This window comes from Tenrec ecaudatus, chromosome 13 (assembly GCF_050624435.1).
Source record: "Tenrec ecaudatus isolate mTenEca1 chromosome 13, mTenEca1.hap1, whole genome shotgun sequence".
Classification (NCBI taxonomy): Eukaryota; Metazoa; Chordata; class Mammalia; order Afrosoricida; family Tenrecidae; genus Tenrec; species Tenrec ecaudatus.
This window is the reverse complement of record NC_134542.1, coordinates 59,737,565-59,757,241: the sequence shown is the minus strand read 5'-3', so window position 1 is coordinate 59,757,241 and position 19,677 is coordinate 59,737,565. Positions and strand designations below refer to the sequence as shown.

The 19,677-nt window shown below is 44.0% G+C and overlaps 1 protein-coding gene across 2 annotated transcripts in view; it reads right to left on the bottom strand.

The window, feature by feature from the left end:
* The window catches only part of TTN (titin), a 285,763-nt gene that overhangs the window by 229,402 nt on the left and 36,684 nt on the right, over positions 1-19,677 (bottom strand). For both annotated transcript variants that reach the window (XM_075530312.1, XM_075530313.1), the window contains exons 33-44: positions 18,394-18,654; positions 17,329-17,592; positions 16,977-17,237; positions 16,571-16,831; positions 15,896-16,156; positions 15,266-15,407; positions 15,011-15,176; positions 13,691-13,922; positions 11,571-11,855; positions 11,206-11,331; positions 6,462-6,650; positions 807-863 (exon numbers count right to left, since the gene is read on the bottom strand). In XM_075530312.1, the coding sequence (XP_075386427.1) occupies positions 807-863; positions 6,462-6,650; positions 11,206-11,331; positions 11,571-11,855; positions 13,691-13,922; positions 15,011-15,176; positions 15,266-15,407; positions 15,896-16,156; positions 16,571-16,831; positions 16,977-17,237; positions 17,329-17,592; positions 18,394-18,654 (2,505 nt within the window). The remainder of the gene's footprint in view (positions 1-806; positions 864-6,461; positions 6,651-11,205; positions 11,332-11,570; positions 11,856-13,690; positions 13,923-15,010; positions 15,177-15,265; positions 15,408-15,895; positions 16,157-16,570; positions 16,832-16,976; positions 17,238-17,328; positions 17,593-18,393; positions 18,655-19,677) is intronic.

The window sequence follows — 19,677 nt, the reverse complement described above, 5'->3', positions numbered from 1 at the left end:
CGGTCCTGTGCATATTTGTTTTGAGATCAGGAAAGCTTTGTTCTTTTTAATGGCGAAGAGGGAAATCTTACCTGACTTGCAGAGAGTGGAATAAACGCCCATTCTGATCCTTCTGATTGTAGATTAAATTATTATAGTTTTGAGAATTATTTTAAAATATATGCAAAAACCATAATAAATAATTAAGTAAAATAAAATGAGAAGGCGTTTATTCGAACTAATACAGATATAGAGTCACATGGTTATGCAAAGAAAAGCAGGCAATCTGGATCGCATAAGGCAGCTATCTGCAAGCCAGTGTAAGAGACATGTCATGTTAAACTGATGACTGTGAATGAAGTGTAACTGAGAATGGGAACATAACATTTTCACACATCCTAAAAAACCGTGTTTCAATCTTAATTCATTCAGGACATTGCATTCTAAGAATGGCAGCGGGTTATTGTCTGTTGTTCAATTCAATTCACTGTGATTTTGCCAACAAACTTCTACTTCAGGATTCCATGCAGTAAGATGACAACTTTTTCTAACACAGGCTTTTGAAAATGGTTGCAAACCTAAAGTGGAATATGGCTAACACGTTTTACATACAAAATTTTACATGACCATAAAACAAAATTACGGTGAAATGCATGTAACCATCAGCATACTAAATTGGGCATGCAACATACTAATATATACTCTAAGAGATATATGTGTACAGCTCTACCATTTTCCTCAACAGTGCTAAGTGAAAGACGGCAGCTCAAGGATTCTATGAATCCTTCAGAATCTCTACTCAAGTCTGACATTCATTTTAACGATACCTTTCATCTCCACTTCAATCTGCTGCTCTATCCGCTCGTGCATAATTGATTCAGGGGCTAAAATGAAAAAAAACATACGAAGAGATTCAGTGATTGAGTGCATACATTTTCCACATTGACTCGTGGTTTACAAGACTAAATATTCTTCTCCTATAGCAGCAAAAACCCCACCCTCAAGTGCTCCAACACATTCATGCCAAATGAATCCATGGTCCAACAATGTTGACAGAAAGCTTTGAACACATTTTTATTTTTAAGTTCTCTATGACTTTTCCATTTTAGTTCCATCATGTCCCATGCCTTTAACATGCATTCAGAAAAGCAATTCACAAAATGAAGTTATATTCTTTTGTTTTTTCTAATGTCCTCTGGATTCAACAATTGCTAACAGACAAAATCTTTTTTTAAAAAAAAGAACATGCATTCTCTAACTCTAATTTCAACTGAGGGCTATTCTCAATTCTTTTCCCTCAGAAAATGGAGCATTTAGAGTAAAAACTAAGCAGTCCTTTTATTTAAATCATAGTTCAAAGCTTCAAACTATACAAATCCTAATTGTATATAAAGGACCAAAACAAAGACTCGTCAACTCAAAGTGGCTTTTATTACACCGGGGACAGGCACTGCCTTTAGACACAGTCATCTCAGCAGCGGCTTCACGGTTGAGGGCGGGGCCCGGGGACATCCTCATGCTTCTCTCCCTGTACTGCTTTTCCAGGAAACTTGACTCCAGGTGTTCCGGTTCCCTGCGTTTCTTCGGCAGGAAGTGAAGGTCAAGCTCGATGTTTTCTTTGACGATTCGCTTTTGACTTCTTGAGTCGTTTTAACGTGTGACCCTTTGAGTGTTTTGATACCTTTAGTGTCTGAACCCAGGGTAATTTTGGTAACTGCTCTGGTGTGCGGATCCTCTGCTAGGTAAGGATAAAGTTAGGAAAAGGGAGACATTAGCCGTGTTTGTCAAACATATGCTGAGTTGAGAGAAGATGAAATGTTGTTAGGATGAGAAGGAAAGGCAGCGTGTTAATTCTAAAGCGGATATCTGATTCTTCCACGTGTATTATACGTCTAAGGGTGTCATGAATACAGACTTTTCATTAGAGTTTTGCAATTCTCCTGGACTCGTGGATAACTATGTACACTATGTGCTACCCCCCACCCCCACCCCCCAACAACAAACTCACTGCCGCCGAGCTGATGCCATCGACAGCGACCCTAGAGCGCAGGGGCAAGCTGCCTGCAGGAGTTCTGAGACGGTAACTCGTTACGGGAGTAGAAAACCCATCACTCTCCCTCTGGGCGGCTGGGAGTTTCAAACTGCTGACCTTGCTGATCACAGCCCAATGTGTGACCATTATACCACCAGGGCTCCCCACGTAATGCTCCTACAGATCAGTTTATGCAAAGTTCACGGGGAAATGGAATGAAAAGTTAACGCAGCGTTTCCCCAGGGACTTTTTGAAGGCTCTTTGTAAAAAACTGCCCTTTTGCTAAATAATCGAACGCCTGTCCAATCCTGTCAAGCCTCAAAACCTCAAACCAGCTCGTCTTTTCACCTTCTTAAGTAGAAGTAAGGCAGTCTGGACTTTCCAAGAACAAGGGGTTCATGCTCCAAGAGCACTGGATGAGTCTAATCGACTGGAACTGGAGGAAATGGAAATCTTGGGGCGAAAATATCAGCCCCAAGCTACCCTGAGGACACGATGCTCAGCCCCGGAACACAGCACAATGTCCTTATGAAACTACACTTTCTCCCGCCTTCACCACACAACCAATTCTGTCTGTTGCTGCAGAACCTGTCACAGCCATCACTGACGTGATTTGCAGATGGCACTTCCAGATCCAGTGGCGCTGTGGGGTAGAGTTTGCTGGCAACCAGCAGCCACAGTGACATGGAGGGCCACTTCCCAGTGGGAGTCATGTTCATAGAATTTACATAATGAGACCTCAGTTCTGGTGGCTTCCTTGAGTAGGTTTTGGAAAAATCATCAGAAAGCTCAGATTAAGAAAGACACAGCCTCCTTTGGCTGATTATGGGAGACACAGTAAGTAAATTACAGATTTTACTGAGCAAGAAGGAAGACCACCATGTCAGCATTCATTGCGAAGGCAACTGTACTTCCTCTGTTCATCTCCCACACCTCGAAACAGCAGGTCCAAAATCAGGGAGGAGATTGAAGCCACCACTCCCCACTAGACCTTGGAGATGCCCAAAAGTTAGCCAGCTCCCTTCAAAAGGAATACGCGAGGTTGTTTAGCCTGCAGACAGCACACAAGCTTCTACAGACTGAAAGATCATTGTCTCATTGAATTGGTATTGAAGAAGAGAATCTGTGAACTAGAGGAAGAAGTCTTCCCTGGCCAAGACAAATTAATCCATGCCCTTCCAGACACTACAGAGAAGCAGGCACCACACATAAGGCCACACTTCTAGGAGGGCCTGGCTGTGAAAGAAATAGCACTCACTGAGAAATACCGAGGGAGAGCCCTATTATTTTCAGTGACCTATATTTTATTTCCACGGCATCCTTGCAAATGGTCAAAATGTCTAGATCAGAAAATAGTGGGTGAAAATTGCTGAGCCTCATACTAGTGAAACAATTAAATCTAAATTTAGCCCCGTGTTGGCACAATCACGAATCCGCAGTCCTCTCCAAGCTGTAACACTAACATTCTTCACCTCTGAGGTGATGCGCTTGGTCTGGACCAGTAAAAAGCGGCAATATGGAATACACATAGATTTTTGGAGCCTAGTTTCAAAGTCAAACTTTATAAGCATTTTTAAAAAACTAATGACTTGGCTGCCTTTCAGAAGTCACTTATGAATAAAGGGCTAATTTATAGGCATTCTAATTAATGTATTCATTGATTCAATTTGCAAGGCAGAAGAGCTGCATAAGCAATGAGGATGAAATGGAGCAAGTCAGAGCTAGAAATCAAATGAGCACCTTCTACTCTTAGCACCGCCGATGTCGTCTCCTCTGCAGACCCCTTGTGTACCGTGCAGCTGTACAGGCCTTGGTCCATCCGCCGAACATCACAGATGGTGAGCCCTTGAGCGCTGCCATCCTGTGTCTGCCTCACCCTCTCCGAGGGCTCAATCTTCACACCTTCATGAGCCCACGTGATGTCACCAGACGACTCCTCTTCCCAAACACAGAGGAATTGAGCAGTGTCCCCACACTTCACGGTGACATCCTGAAGGGGCAGGAGGATCTTTGGGGCCTTGCTCGCTGCCCCATCCCATGCCTCAGATAATCCAGAGCTTTCTGCAATTTGTGAGAGGGATGCCATGTGGTGCAGCTTTATGTCTTGAATGGATGCGGCCGTGTGGCTCGAACTTTGAGACAGGCTTTCAAAAACCTGCACTTCGTATCCATGTGATGATCTCTGAAACGACTTAACTTCCTTTTGGGCTATTTGGGTCTCCTCCTTTGTGAAAGAGGAATTGGCCACTGCCTGGGACTTGATGGATTCTCTTACATCTTTCCCAGAACTCTGCCTAGCTAGGGCTTGCACTGTGTAATCAAGTGACAAGAAAAAGAAAAGGACATTAAGATCTCTGTGGTGTCACCTGGCAAGGTTAGTAACACACAATGCCATGGAAGATGAAGGTGAGGGACATCAGTGCCACGTGGAAATCGCATGCCGGAGGCAGTGTGCTCTCGGAGGTCTGGATCTCTCTCACAACAGAGAATTCATTCTCCATGGCCGAGGGACGAAAATGGCTCATGCAGATGCCACACAGTATCCGATTCCTTCCTTCTGTGGCCATCTCGGTTATCCAGAGCGACACAGGGCCTGTCTCCCTCTCTCTTGGCCTGCACTCTTTGGCCCATCACTTGCCTACCTTCTACCATGAACTTGATCAAGCACATACCAGCAAGTAGACATTGCCATGATGCAATGGTGTGTGGAGAAGGAAAGCATTCCAGGCAAGGTAGAGCCGCACAGGAGAACTGAAAGTTCCATCGTGTGCAGGAGCCCTTGATTTCGGACATAGGTTTACCCGTAACTGAGGGCGTAACGGGCTCGTTGGGTGTTACCGTGTTAGTTTGTTATGGACTGAGAACAGTTAGCAAGGAGACAAATGGCAGTGATTCTCGTTAGTAACGGGAGGCGGAGGGCTATGCAGCAAATCCAAGTCATTGCAGAAAGCAGGGTTTACCTGTGGGACTCACTGCGAGTGTGGCTGTGCAAGCGGCCGCCCCAGCACTATTGGCAGCCTTGCAAGAGTACCGCCCAGCATGCTCTGAGTCAGCATCCACTAGAAGCAGTAAAGCCAGGCCTGTGGACTCCTCGAAATGGATAACTACATCTTTTGCTGGCAGAATGGGCTGCTGGTTATGAAACCACTGGATTTCTGGCTTGGGTACGCCAGTAACCCTGGCATGGAATCTGACTGTCTCCCCGCTGTGCACCCTGAGGCTTGAGAGAGGCTGGATGAAGACGGGCTTTTGGCCAAGGGACTCCTTCTTAAGCGAAACTGTTGAAGAAACATGCCCTGGGGAGTTTGATGGAACGTCTTCAAATGGGCTAAATCCTGAAAAGAAGCATGCCAACTTTTAATGCCTTGCTCTGCACCAACCCAGAATGCACTTGGAGTCGCCTGCCCAGCTGTGACACCTTTGGGAGGCACACTGGATGCCAGTCCACCTTTAATGCCTGTCCTGGTCTGCCACGACTGAGCCCGTGTCATAGACGCTCACATTCCCTTCTCAGACCCCACCAGACCGAGCACGTCACGATCATGTTCTTGATGCCCAGAGTGGAAGCGGCATCGCGTGGAGGACTCTTTCTGCGGTCTCTTTAATGCTCTTCCTTCTGATTTGGGGACCAGTTTTACTCTACTGATATCTACCACTTGACATCCTTTGTGAAGAAGCAGCACCAAGTAATAGCTAAATGTTTAAAGTTCACATAAAAACAAAAGTTGATTTTAATCCTTATGAATTTGTGTATACTTCATGCTACGCAGACAGTATTCACTCAGGAAACCACCCCCCCAGAATAATTGATATAAAAATATCATTGTCCCTATTTTGAATCAAAGTGCCCCTACTGCAGAGAAAGTGGTCCCGACTGCAGTTTCAGAGCCAGGTAATGGAATTGTTCAACCACCTTAGGCCTGGGGCCCTTGATGCTCTGGCACTCTGTGAATGACGACAAGCACACCTCACAGAGGGCAGGCCTGGAAGGGCCCATTGCAAGCACACCTCACAGAGGGCAGGCCTGGAAGGGCCCATTGTTGCTTCAGTGCCATCATGACTGTATCAGGCCTGTCAGGTGATGATCACACGCTCACATTGAACAGCATGATCTACCTTTATCCCCGTCAAATGAGAAAACCAATGTGCTCACTCCTTTTACTAAAGAAATGCATGCTCATCAGGAAGCCTGAAGGCTGAGAAGGACAGTCAGACATTCTAAGACATGATGGAGACAAAGCAGGACAAGATAACAAATAGGGCCGCATGATTCTTAAGGGGAAGGGGGACATGAAGAGTGAAAACATTGCAGGTAACGTGGCAGTGCTTAGTTGAGTTACAGAGAGTGGCATGACCAATGATGAATTACGTGACATCTTTAGTGACTGTTACTGACACGGTGAGATTAGCTCGATCTTTAAAAACAGTTCTTAGATGTGTTTGACTCTACCTTCTAGTCTCAGGTTGGCTGTGCTTGATACTTGGCCTACAGTGTTGCTCGCGACAAACGTGTAGATTCCTTCATCTTCCGGATAAGCTTCAGCAATCTCCAGTTGGTAAGTGTCTTCAAATTGAGTCATTCTGAAGAACCGAGATGGCTTGATTTGCTTGTCCTTGCTGTACCAAGACACCTTTAGATCTGCGTCACAAAAGAAATGGAAATACGTAAGTCCCCCAGTGGGCGGATACTCCTTGCTGACCAGCACACATGGTGTTCTTTCACAGTGAGAAATGCGCTTCACCTTTAGGGAGCGTGACTGCAGGACTCCCTCTGGGCACACCTCAACCACCTGCTATCATGGGATTGCTTTTCGTTTCCAAGAAGGAAACGTCACTTTAGGAAAGTGTAGCTTGTTACTATGTTACTGAACTGGATGAAGTGTTGGAAATTTGGGAGGTATCGCTAGATCCTTGTCATACATTTGCATACCATGCTGTGGAGGCAAGCAAGAGTTCCTGATCGAATCAGGGACTTTCAGCAATGGTTAGTTGTGAGAAAAATCCATCACCAAGCGTTTGACTGGGGATTGTAGCCACCTTTTGGGGCAAAAAGTGAGGAAAATCTCAAATTTTTGTGCAGAAAGATAATCAAATTAAGAGTTGAGAAGAGCAATATTCTATAATGTTTACAATAAACATCCTTGAAGGATGGAGAGAAAACTCTCTTTATTATCAACAACCAATGCCAATAGTCTTCAGATCAGCAGTATGTATATATATACATATATACATACATATATATGCAAATCATATTACAGAAATATTTTTTAAAATTAAAAAATAATATTTTAAAATTAGGGTGACACTTGTGGAATTTAGGTAGCAAATGCATTTGCTTGTTTTTCAAAGTGGCAATTAGACTAGATTAAAATGAAGTATAAAAACAAGACTAGCTATTTTCATATAACGATTTCAATCATCTCAAAGTGATACACAATAAAAACTGAAAAAGAAAGATGAAACGACATATAATACCTGTATGTTGTAATGGTGTGAGTAATGTGTGCTTTAAAACAGAACACACGCTGTTAAAAATGAACGCTGTAGGCCAATAGTGGATTTAAATGGAGTTAATTGAAGTGTTCCCTCAGCCTCATACGACTTTGTCACGGCTATTCTTCCTGCCTCTAGCCTCTAGCCTCTAGCTACATATTCCTCAGAACGTCGCTCATTCGAGAACTGAGAACAATTTCCCGCATTCCAGATGGAGAGGATAGAATCCGTGAGCCTATGACTGTTCCTCCAGCCTTGCAATCACACTGTGCACATTCATCTCCTAAGCTACATTTTTGCAACTTCAGCACCGACTGTACCGTCTGGCATAGACGAAGAACTCAACAACTGTTGGTGAGATAAAAGGATAGGTATTTAACTGAATGATGGAACCCATCCATGCTAGACTAGTTCGTTTGTTAAGCCAGCTCTTACTCTTAAGTACCTGAATGACATAGGCTTTGCATCTGTAGAACAAACACTTGGATATGTTTCCCTAGTGGCAGCAATAAGTAGACCCTCAGCCACAGTCCTTTTCGTGTCTGTGACCAACAAGCAAAATTATTGGCCCTGGACTGGAGTTTTTCTGCCAAAAATAAGGCAAATGCCCACTTTTCCAGGATACGATACACATACAATCACACATACATACATAACCCTGGTCCTCATAAGCTACAGTCTATTCCTGCTACTCTTCTGGGATGAAGCTGCATGTTCCGTTTTGCAGGTATTGATAATCAGTTGATAGATAACAATATGCTAATAGTAGTTCTGGTGACTGAGCCAAAGAACAAACGTATATTCCCTATGTAATCACTTGGACCTTGGCTCAACTTTCTCACGTGACTGATAAAGAGAGATGTAAGTCTTAAGGTTGATGCAAACAAGCCCCGTCAACACTGCTCGTAAAACAACTAGAGGGTTTGATATATGTCCTTTATAAAAATGGATGTAAAAATGAATTTTATTGCAATAATATCTTAGTAGTGTGACTCAAGAATTAAAGCTTCACATTGCTATAGAAAGCAAAAGTACTCCATAACACATTCTAAGTGAATCGCAAATCTAAAAATGTCTATTAACTTTACTCAAGATGGAGTGAAATAACTATTACATAAATTTTAAAAAATTCCAGAGTGAAACTAGAGGAAACCAAAAAACAAACCCTCTGCTTTTGTGTTGGTTCTGCCTCATAGCCGCCCCCATGGGCAAATCCCACAGGGAACATGACTGCTTTCTTTCTCTCCCTCAGAGCAGCTTTGGAGTTCAACCTACTGAAGTTTCTGCTTGTAGCCCAATGCTTAACCCCTGGTGCCACCAGGGCTCCTGAAATTAGAGAAGTGACGAGGCGTGAAGAGTGAAAACAGCCTCGGCTTTCAGTTTAGAACAAAGAATATAAAGTCATCTGAAAGAAATGCAGTCTCTTAAAGAAGTCTATGCAAAGGTATAATGACTAGCATGAGGACCCTCATGTAACCTTAATCAGGCTTCAGTAATTACCAACTCGTGCTTATTTTTATTGTATCTGTAATCCCCAAGTGCTTCACTTCCCAGATATCTTGAAGCAAATCCCAGGTCTCTCATCATTCTATTTTTCCTAAGTAAATGTTACACATCAACATCATTTCTGGGGGGATCTAGAGAAACCCTGATGATACACACTCACTCACTGCCATCGAGCTGATGCCGCCATAGTGACCCTGTAGGACGGGAGAGAACTGCTCTTCCGTAATTGTGAGATTTAACTCTTTATGAGAATAGAAAGCCCTGTCTTTCTTCCAAGGAGTGGGCTGGTGGTTTTGAACTTCTGACCTTACAGTAAGCAGCCCAAGATGTAACCACTATGTCACAAGGGCTCCAGCTGCTACACTAAAACTAGGAACGTCTTTATTTTAAAAGTCGACAAACTAGCTGCATCACAAATTTAAAAATCCTATTTGTCTGCCAGCAGGTGGCACCAGAGACCTTCGAGAGACTAGATTACCTCAAACAGGGGTCTTGTTTGTTGGTTCAGACAGTATGAGTTACAGAAAACATGGGGCCGAGCCATTTGTAGCCTTGTGATGTTTTCCAGTTTGTACAAAAGGGCTGCACTTACTTGCTCAAGGCAATATATGGTTAGAAGAAGCTGTGTAAATATTTTTAGAGCCAGAGGTGGGACACTCTGGTGTGCTCTGGTAAGCCTTTGATAGGGTATCATTGAATATATTTAGTTTCCATCACATGGAACATACATCTACAAGACTGTGTTAAAATCTCTAGATGTGCACCCACAGAGTTAATGGCTTCACACATTAAAAAGCCCGTGCAGGCATTTAAAGGATCAGTCACACAGAAAGGATAGAGAATTCCTTCTATCCTTTCCAATGCATTTTGCAACTCCTTAAAGGCAAAACTGTAGTATGCTGACTAGATTAAATACCCTTACAAAGAGAGTTAACACTACTTTATATGGGCTGTGTGTTTAGAAGAAAGCCCCCCAATTCAAGTAGTAAAAATAAATTCCAATAGTAGACCAATAGTATAGACAAATTTGCCAAGTTTAGTGAATTTAGACTTTTAAGCACAGTTTTCCTTCAGCATGTTTCTAGATTATTACCAAATGTAGCTTTGTTAATTGATACTTAATAGAAGATGTGGTTTCTAGCATTTACCTGTGTTGATTTTAATATTTATGTGACTCCCTAATCTGTCTACAGTAATTGACACATTGAGGCCCAGGGACTCCCTAGTCATGCTCATGTGTGACTGACGTGTGTCCAATCCTTTCACCTTTCTCATCAAGCTGAGAGGACCACTCTGTTGATAGATCAGCATTTTGGTGCTAATCCCAGGGGAAGAAATCAATAGGACCAAGAAGACCAACCAAAGTTACAAACCTGTTTAAGAAAATGGCTTTTGACTAGATGAAAAACCAAACCCCTCTCATCCCATCATTTCTGCCTCATACTGCAAATCTTGACCAGAGAAGACAGCCTCATCTTTCCCTCAGGGATGGTCTGGTGGGTTTGAACCACTGACCTGATAGTCCTGTTAGTGGTCTAATGATTACCCAACATTGCAACCAAGGCTCCTTGACACTATGAAGGGGCATCAAAAAGTTCATAGAAAAACTCCATTCTTTTAATTCCATTTCCCCACAATTTTTAAAAAAGTTCCATTGTATCCATATTGGGTTATAAATGAATGGGGGAAGTATATAATTAACTAAATAAAATTGATCAGATATGCTGAGACACTCAAACGCTAAAATTTTCTCCTTTGGCGGTGATATAGAATAGTCCAGAATTAGAGGCAGTGATTATCATTGAGGAAAAAGTTGCTTTAGCATGCACTTCTCTGGGATCAGTCTTCAATTATAGTTGGCTTGAAGAGGCTCTAACTACTTCCTGACCCTCTACCAAGTTCAGCCTCCTGGAGTTAGGAGTGTTGGTGGTTTCAGAAACATGCCTCAAATTAAAATAATAACAGTTTACTCTGGTTGAATGATTACTGTAAGGTGGGTATTGGGCTATCTAATTAAATACTTATAATAATCTTAAGAGATTGGCAATTGACACCCAGCAGTTATTCCCTTGGTAGAAACAATTCCTTGTTGGGTATCCACTATGTGCCACTTGGGAAGATGAAAAGTATTTTTGTTTTATTCCACATCATTCTTGATACACATGCGCAGTGATACCTTTTGTTCCCACACCCACCTGTTCCAGAAACTCTGCATTGGAAGCGCGCTGGCTGCCCCTCCGAAGTGACGGTGTCCTGAAGTGGGGTGATGATGGCAGGTGGGTACAGTGGCATTTCCTGATCCGGAGACACGATTTCTGGAACTTGAGAGAGAGAGAGAGAGAGAGAGAGAGAGAGAGAGCTTTAGAACTGTCATGATTAAACCACCTTCTAGACTGCCCCCAGCGTGGACATCCAGATTTCTCTTAATTTAGTTCCCAGCAGAGTCCCTCCGTGGTTGGCCACATTTTGTGAGCTCCAGGTTGTATTTTCAAGGCCCGGAGGAGCTCAAGAAGCCGGTAACTTAGGTTTTCTGTAAGGCGGGAGTAGTGAGCATGTCTACCTTCCACTGACAGGGAAGCCGAGGTCGTGGCGACGCCGTAGTCATTCTTGGCCTCACAGGTGTAGACAGCTGCGTCCTCCGGGAAGGCTTCGATGAGCAGCAGTGTGTACTCTTGCCCATCGTGGAGAAACTTGCACTTGAAGCCCGTGGAGAGCAGCCGCTCTTCCTTGTACCAGGAGATTTTGGGCTGCGGCCTGCCGGCCACGACAGCACAGAAGCGGGCGGGCTTGCCGGCGGCCACGGTCAGTGGCTGCAGCTCCTGCAGCACCTGGGGCGGCTCCGGAGCTGGAAGCCAAGAGAAGTGGCACCGGTGAAGGAGGGTGGGGACAGGGAGGCCCCGCAAACCCAGTGCCAGTTTGTTGCTGCGGGGCTTCTAGGCTCCGAAACCACACAGGGGGATAGAGATGGCTTCACTTGTCAGATTGGAGCACTGGTCGTGGTGAGAAGGAAGAACTCTTTGGAATTTGGGCTTCTAGTTAATAATAGAGGGCACTGCTTTCAGGAAGAAAGATTTCCACTATTCGGGGGAGGGGGTCCAGCTAGGAGTGCTGAGAGCCCCTACATAACCCTGACTACCTTGACTGGGGTAGCATTTTGGGGAGGATGTAAACGAATTCCCAAACAACCTCCACACACACTCATGTTTTTAAAGGGCGTTTGGGTAGATATATGGTGAGGTGACTCATTTCATTCAGGTTTGTTTTGCAAATATTTGTACCCTTTGAAGGGGCTTCCAAGAGTTTGCTGGGGGGAAAACTGGGATTGAGAGAAAGAGGAACTTTCTGACCGACATTGGGAAGCCCCCGGTAGATCTCATGGTCATCTCATTGTGCGCAGGGCCAGAAAGTGGGGTCAGTCAATGAGGAATAAGCAGATGAACACCATCCACATCTAGTTCAGTGGTTCTCAACCTGTGGGTTGCGACCCCTTTCACAGGGGTCTCCGGATTCATTACAGTAGCAAAATTACAGTTATGAAGTAGCATCGAAAATAAATTTATGGTTGGGGGTAACCACCACATGAGGAATTGTATTAAAGGGTCGCAGCATTAGGAAGGTTGAGAACCACTGGTCTAGTTACATCTATTAGATAGATAGGTATGAAAATGCAGTGCTCCTGTATGCCCATGAAAATATACCAGTCATGTTATGACTGAAGGGATGGAGGATCGAGGAACAGGAAACGTCCATGCCTAAAGGTTTAGATATTTCCACAGAGAACAACGTTATTGCTCGGTGCCTCAGTTTCTTCTGCAGGAACCACATGAGTGGCTCTGTGGGACAAAGTGCTGGCATTCAATTCCCATAAAGATTAGAGCCTAGAAAACCCTTTGGGGAGGTCTACTTGCTCATAGGAGTTGGAATCGACTCAAAAATATCTAACAATGTCACAAAGATACGGCGACTGTTAGGTCTTCCAGGTGAGATTATTCAACAATATGGTTCCTATTGTGAACCTCAAGATTACCCTTGGTGTTCCCGACTCTACCCCAGGTGTGTTTGCTCACACGAATACGGCCTGAGACAAGGACAGGGAATATGGGTTTCTAGCATCAAATTTAGCTCTAAGGTTTCTAATCAGGTGGGTTGATGGGTTTCCTCAGGGCACTGTTACATAATAATTGAGAGTACAAGAATTCCCTTACGCAAATAAGAGCTCCAGGTTCAGAGCCTGGGGCAAAGACTATCAAGACATTGACCTTGTATCTAAGGTTCAAGGCAGAGGAGACGCTTGTGGTCTCCAGGCACTCCATACTAAGGCCTGGTAATGCCCTGTTGCTTGGTAGTGGTGCCAGTCTTTAAGCGCCAAGGTTCTGGATAAGAACTAAAGTTTAATGCTCGCTGTATCTCCTTTGGAGAATATTATAATTGACACAGAGTGCATATTCAATAGAGTTGCTCAAGAAAGTCAGGAACTAGCCCCTAGGTGTTTTGTGGAAATTGCATTTCAACAGTTCCATGAACAACTTCCCTTCTTAGATAGGAGAACAGCTGCGTGGAGCCACATGAGTGTCAGGGGTTCATGACAAATTGCATAGAAATGGCCAGACCTTTAGTGCCCTGAAAGAGGAGGTTTATTCCAAATGGATCCACAAATACTACATTATAATCTCTACCTACCATTGACGTAGAGCGTAACAGAGCTCCTATTTCTTCCTGCCACAAAAGTGTATTCGCCTGCATCACTGTGTCTGGTCTCAGAGATAAACATCCGGTGGATTCTTCTCTCCACTACATACTGGTACCGTTCTTGAATCTGGAAATTGATTTCGATGCCATCTTTGTACCAACGGGCATCCACATCATCTTCATTGACCTCGAACTCCACGACAGCCCGTTGCTTCTCAATGACCTGTTCATAGAACAACATCAAAAGAAGACTAAGTCCTCATTCCCTTTCAGTTAACCTGCTTCCAAAACTGTACGTTGGCAGGGCAGGCAACACTACACACGAGGCGACTACAGACTGGCTGGAGACAGCATGTTCTGAGTTTCCCCACCTGGTCTTGAACAAGTGGTACTCAGGCGTTTTCGAGAGACCACATGCTTATGTTTGCACTGAGGAGCCCAAAGCAACAGCAGTCTCATCTGTAAATGTGTGCTTCTCAATGAACAAAGGAAACACTGACAATGTATATCTGTGGGCTTTTGATTATTTATAAAACCATTTAATTTCCTATTAAATTTAATTTCCTAGATTATGAACTAATAACCTCGTAGGCAGGCAGGGATTATCATCATTATTTTAAAAGTAAAGAAAATGAGTGAGGCTCAGAATTGGAAACTAAAGGATGGGAGACATATTTCAGTTGTCTGAATCCTCATATCAATGTCTATTCACCATGTCACGGAGTCTAGGGCCTATCACATCTCGTTTTCCTAGAGTGAGCAATTTGATGAAGCAAATATCAAATGATATATCCCTTACCTCATTACCATCAGCATGTTATCGGGGAAGGTTGGTACCCATGAAAACAATTTCTGTGAACATGTTAGTGAGCAAATGTGTTAGCATCTTGGCTAGGATGCTGGTGAAACATTTTCCAGCAAGTGTTCCCAGTGACAAAGTCTCCCAGGAGGTGTTTGGAGGGAATGCCAGAGAATGACTATGTCTTAACTGGAATGGATATGGGAACATGACAATTTAAATTCTAGCTCTTTTCTGGTTGGTGCTGTTTGGCAAGTAGCTATTTATTAGACCGTGGATTTTCTACAGTTGCTTTAATTAAAGCATTTAGACAGCTGTTACGGACACTCAGAGTCCCTAAATGAGTGGGAACTGTGAGCTAATTGATATCAGGACAAGAATCTGTAAACCAGCAGGGATCAGTTGATGAAATATTTAAGAGATGGTGGCTGAAATTTCTAAAAAATTAAACTAGAGTTCCATGGCTGATGGCTTACTGATAACTTCCGCACTGATTCAATGTGCATACAAACCTGGACCTCCTTTTTAATACTTCGGATGCGAACGTCTCTCCCCTCTACGAAGAGATTAGCAGTGGACATGTTGCCTCCTGCTACCACTGTGTACTGCCCGGCATCGGACATACGGGTGGCTGGGATGTAAAGGCGGTGGACGTATTTCTCCTTCTGGATCTTTATCCTATGGAGGAAATGGGGGTTGACATGTAGTGTCTGATGTCTCAAAGGAAACCGAGAGCCAATGGCAAAGAGCAAGACAATACAGTTCACCTGTCAGCGAGCTGCAGTTCTTGGCCCTCTTTCATCCACTGAACAGTGATGTCAGGCTCAGAAACTTCGCATTCAAACATGGCTCGCTTCTTCTCCAGAACCTTAATGTCCTTGATGTGTTTCCTAAATTCTATGTGACGAGCTGAAAAGCAGAACATAAACGGAGTCCATATTTTAACTTTAATGAGGTAGGAGTCTTATTCCATACAGCGCAGCCATTTAAATATACAACCAATGGCTTTCCATGGACTCAGAGTGGTGCAGCCACCACCACAATCAGTCTTAGAACATCCTCGCTGCCCCCAAAGAGCTCTCACAGCCCATCTCCCCATCACAGGCTAGCCTCACGTTCCTACCCTGGGTCCTCGGCAAGTACTAGTCTTTGTTCTAGTCCAGACATTTCATATAAATAGACCACTATGTGGTCTTTCATAACTGGCTTCTTTATTCAACAGAATATTCACCCAAGTGGTCACCTGTACCTATCCTGCATTTCGTGTCCTTGCTGTGTAATATCCCATTGAATGGGTAGCTCCCCGTTTTACTTCTCCATCCTCCAGGCAGTGGACGAGTTGGCTGACGTTGCAATGAGTGTTTGGCTTTATGGCTATCACAAGTGGGAAACCGTACCTTCCACATGGAGGGTGGCTGTCGAAGTTGCTTTCCCAGCCACAAACGTGTAGTCAGCAGCGTCACCGAAATGCACATTCCTGATGTTCAGGGAGTGTGTGAGCTTTCTGGTTCTCGTCTGGCATCTGTCTGTTGATTTGATCTCCACCCCATTCTTTAGCCATTTGTAAGAGATGCCTTCGTAGTTCACCGTCACTTCGAATGTAATGGTGTCTTTTTCTTCCGCATTGATATCTTTCAGCATCGATGTAATCATGATGGCTGCAGAGGCGGGAAGGACAGACACTCAGGGAGACATGCATTACACAGGCACTGAGTGACGACGTGGCATGGTCTAGGTTTAACAAGGCAACTATCATTCGGAGACAGACGTTAGGATACCACCCTTATCACTCTGTGCTGAAATGCCAACCGACAGAGGAACAGAGGTGCCACCCGAGGGTTACTGGAGCTGATTATGTGGTGGCCTTTCAACACTGTTCTACTCTGGAAATTTAAGTGAAAGGGAAGTGCTATTCCCCAATTCAGGGCAAGTACACAGTAGCTGTGTCTCTGAAGGAACTTTGAGTATGTTAAGTGAGAAAAAGAGGAAAAGTGTAGGATGTAAAATAAGAATGAGCTACTGAATATCCTATATAGCTTTTTTTGGCTTATTTCTATTTTTTTTATACTTACGGGTCACTGTCAGTGTGGCACTGACTTGGTCATTGCCACAGACAAACGTGTATTCTGCAGAGTCCTCTGTGCTGGTGTTCATGATGACCAACTGGTGGAGCTTCCCCTGCACAACTATCTTGAACTTTTCACTCATCTCAATCTCCACGCCATTCTTCAGCCACATGGAAGGGACATTGAAGTGGGACACCTCACACTCAAAGGAGGCAGTTTTGGTCTCGGGCACCTCGATATTCTTCATGGTTTTTGTAATATGCAATGCTGGGGATAATCAGAGAGCACCCCGTTAATATACTTTACTGAAGAACATTTTAGCAGCCCCTCCACCCCTGAAACAAATGTTGAAATCAGCGAGTACACAAGGGCTTGCTAGGTGAAATGCCCAATGGGGCTGCCTGACACTTACTCTCCACGAACAGTTTGGCTTTGCACTCCAGTTGCCCCACCACGGCCGTGTACTCCCCAGCGTCCGCGGGGGCAATGTTCTGCAGCATCAGCTTGTGGACCTTCCTCTCGGAGACCAGTCTGTGCTTGTCACTGGGCTTAATCTCCACGTTCTTGTGGAACCACTTGACTGGAACGGTGTCATGCGAGACGCTGACTTCAAAGGCAACGGTGGCATTTTCCAAGGCCGTCACATCCTTTGGCTTTTTGATGATCTTGACATCTAGGAAGGAAAGTGGAAGGATTCAGTGATGTGGTCGACACCACGGCCACCAAGACGTGGCTACTCATAATGTGCTTCTAAGGCAACTCACTCTCAACGTGCAGTCTGGCACTGGCTCCCAGCCTCCCGAGCTTGAAGCCATACACAGACTCATCGGCCAGGGCGCAGTTCTTAATCCTCAGAGAGTAGAGTGTTCCTTTGACGGAGATGTCGTACTTGTCATTGGATTGCAGCACAACCCCATTCTTTATCCACTGGACGCCTTTGACATTAGGGTGGGTGAGCTCCACAGTGAAAACAGCATCCTGCGTCTCCGTCACCGTGAGGTTCTTCAGAGTCTTCTTAATTTTGACAGCTGAAGGCACACGGGTGATGGGTTTAGAACATGAAGGTGGCATCACCAAGCAAAACAAGTCCTCAGGGAATCATTACCTGGTCCCTTGTGAAACAGGCATCATTGTTGGGTGCTATGGGGCAGATTCAGACTCCCAGTGACCTTGTGTGGTGAAGCAGAATGACCTTATAGGGTCTCCTTGGATATGCTTTTGTTGTTGTGTAATTGTCAAGTGCCGTTGAGTTGGTTCTGACTCACGGAGGCCCTATGCAATTGTTTGGTTGTGCAGCACTTTGGTTTACAAAGACTGTGACATGTATGCATATGTGACATGCATGAATGCATGGTTTTTCCAAACTTGAATGCAATCCAGCATACAGAGCCGTATTCTAATAGCTTAACATGTTGGAGAAGTGTCAATGAGGGGTCGGGAATGATTATGATTCACAGCAACACTGTGAACAGAATGGTCATAACTCTTTAAGGGAGCAGCCAGTGGGTTCAAACTGCTGACCTTGTGGTTAGCAGCCCAAAGCTTAACCGACTATGCTACCAAGCTCCCTTGAGGGGTCGGGAATGAGTGCGGCTGATGTAACTGTTCCACAGGGGAACAATTGAAGAGATGGCTTGTCCACTTAAACACATTTAATAAGCAATGTGGCAGAATTTGTATGTGACTCAGAAAGTTTGGAGAATTTATAAATGCTTCTATAAAATGAAGATTTATGACATCCAAAAAAGACTTGACAGTTGACTTTTGAAATGGCAACTTCAGAACGTCATATGATCTGAATTCGAGAAAACAGTTCTTTCCTCACTGACCTTCAACTTTGAGTTTGGCAGATGTTTTGGAGGTGGCCACCTTATAGGTGTATTCTCCAATATCGTCTAATTTGGTGACAGCAATGATCAGTCTCCGTTTGTGACCATCCGATTCACTTCTGATGTTGTGACCCAGCGACAGATACCGGCCATCCTTCAACCATTCGCCTTCTGAATCAGGGTTGGCCACTTCACACTCAAACACAGCTTCCTGGGACTCAGCCACCGTCAGATCTGTGAGTGGCTTGGAGATCGCTCCTCCTATGGATCAAAAGAAGTGCAAGTGTGAGCCTCTTGAAATATGCATCCGCTAAAGACATCTTTGCACCAAACCCAACCAAATCCATTGCCGTCAAATGTACACAGGACAGAGCAGAACTGCCCCATTGCCCTTTCTATCTCAGAGCTCTTGGTGGGTTCAAACCTTGGTGGGTGCTAACCTTTTGGTTAGCAACTGAGCATTTTAAACACTGAGTCACCAAGACTCCGTATTTGCACAATTAGATATAAAGTATTAAAACATGATCCGGAACATGCCAAAATCTTAGTAAAATTAATTTGACCTATATTGAAAAGGAGCCACTGAAATCCCTGATTCTAAGCATGAAGGATGATAACCATGGAAAATACTGGAAATCAGGAAACTTTTGCACAAGAAAGTAAATTGTCAATTCCAAATTCTCAACACCATGCATTCCATACAAATGGCCTCTATCTCAATTCTTATTTACCTCAAATGCAACATAAGGATTTCCTTAGAATATGTATGGTGTTTCATTTAAGAATTTGTAAATTTGCTGAGCAAAATTTCCAAATCACCCTAGATTCTATAAGATTAGGGATGACTGTACGCTAAGGAGCCTATGTGAATAAACGTCTCTGTAAAATCTTGCCTCATCATCTCCAATCCCATCACCCACTGTCCGAAATATTTACTGCTTCAACCAGTTGCTTATGAATGTGTCCCTCCTTAAATTGTGAATTTATCAAGAATAAACACTGTGCTCCACTCATTTCTGTACCCGAGCTCTTAGCCAGCCACATATGGCCTATCATCCCAAAGTCAAAATCATTGCCACTGAGTAAATTATAACTCCCTGCGACCCTACAGGGCAGGGTAGAACTGCCTCTGTGGGTTTCTGAGACTAAATCTTCACAGGAGTTAACAATTATCTCTTCACCTTTCTCCTGCTAGTATCATATATACTCGAGTATAAGCCAAAAATTTCAGCACATTTTTAATGCAGTTTTGTGATAAAATTAGGTGCCTCGGCTGATATTTGG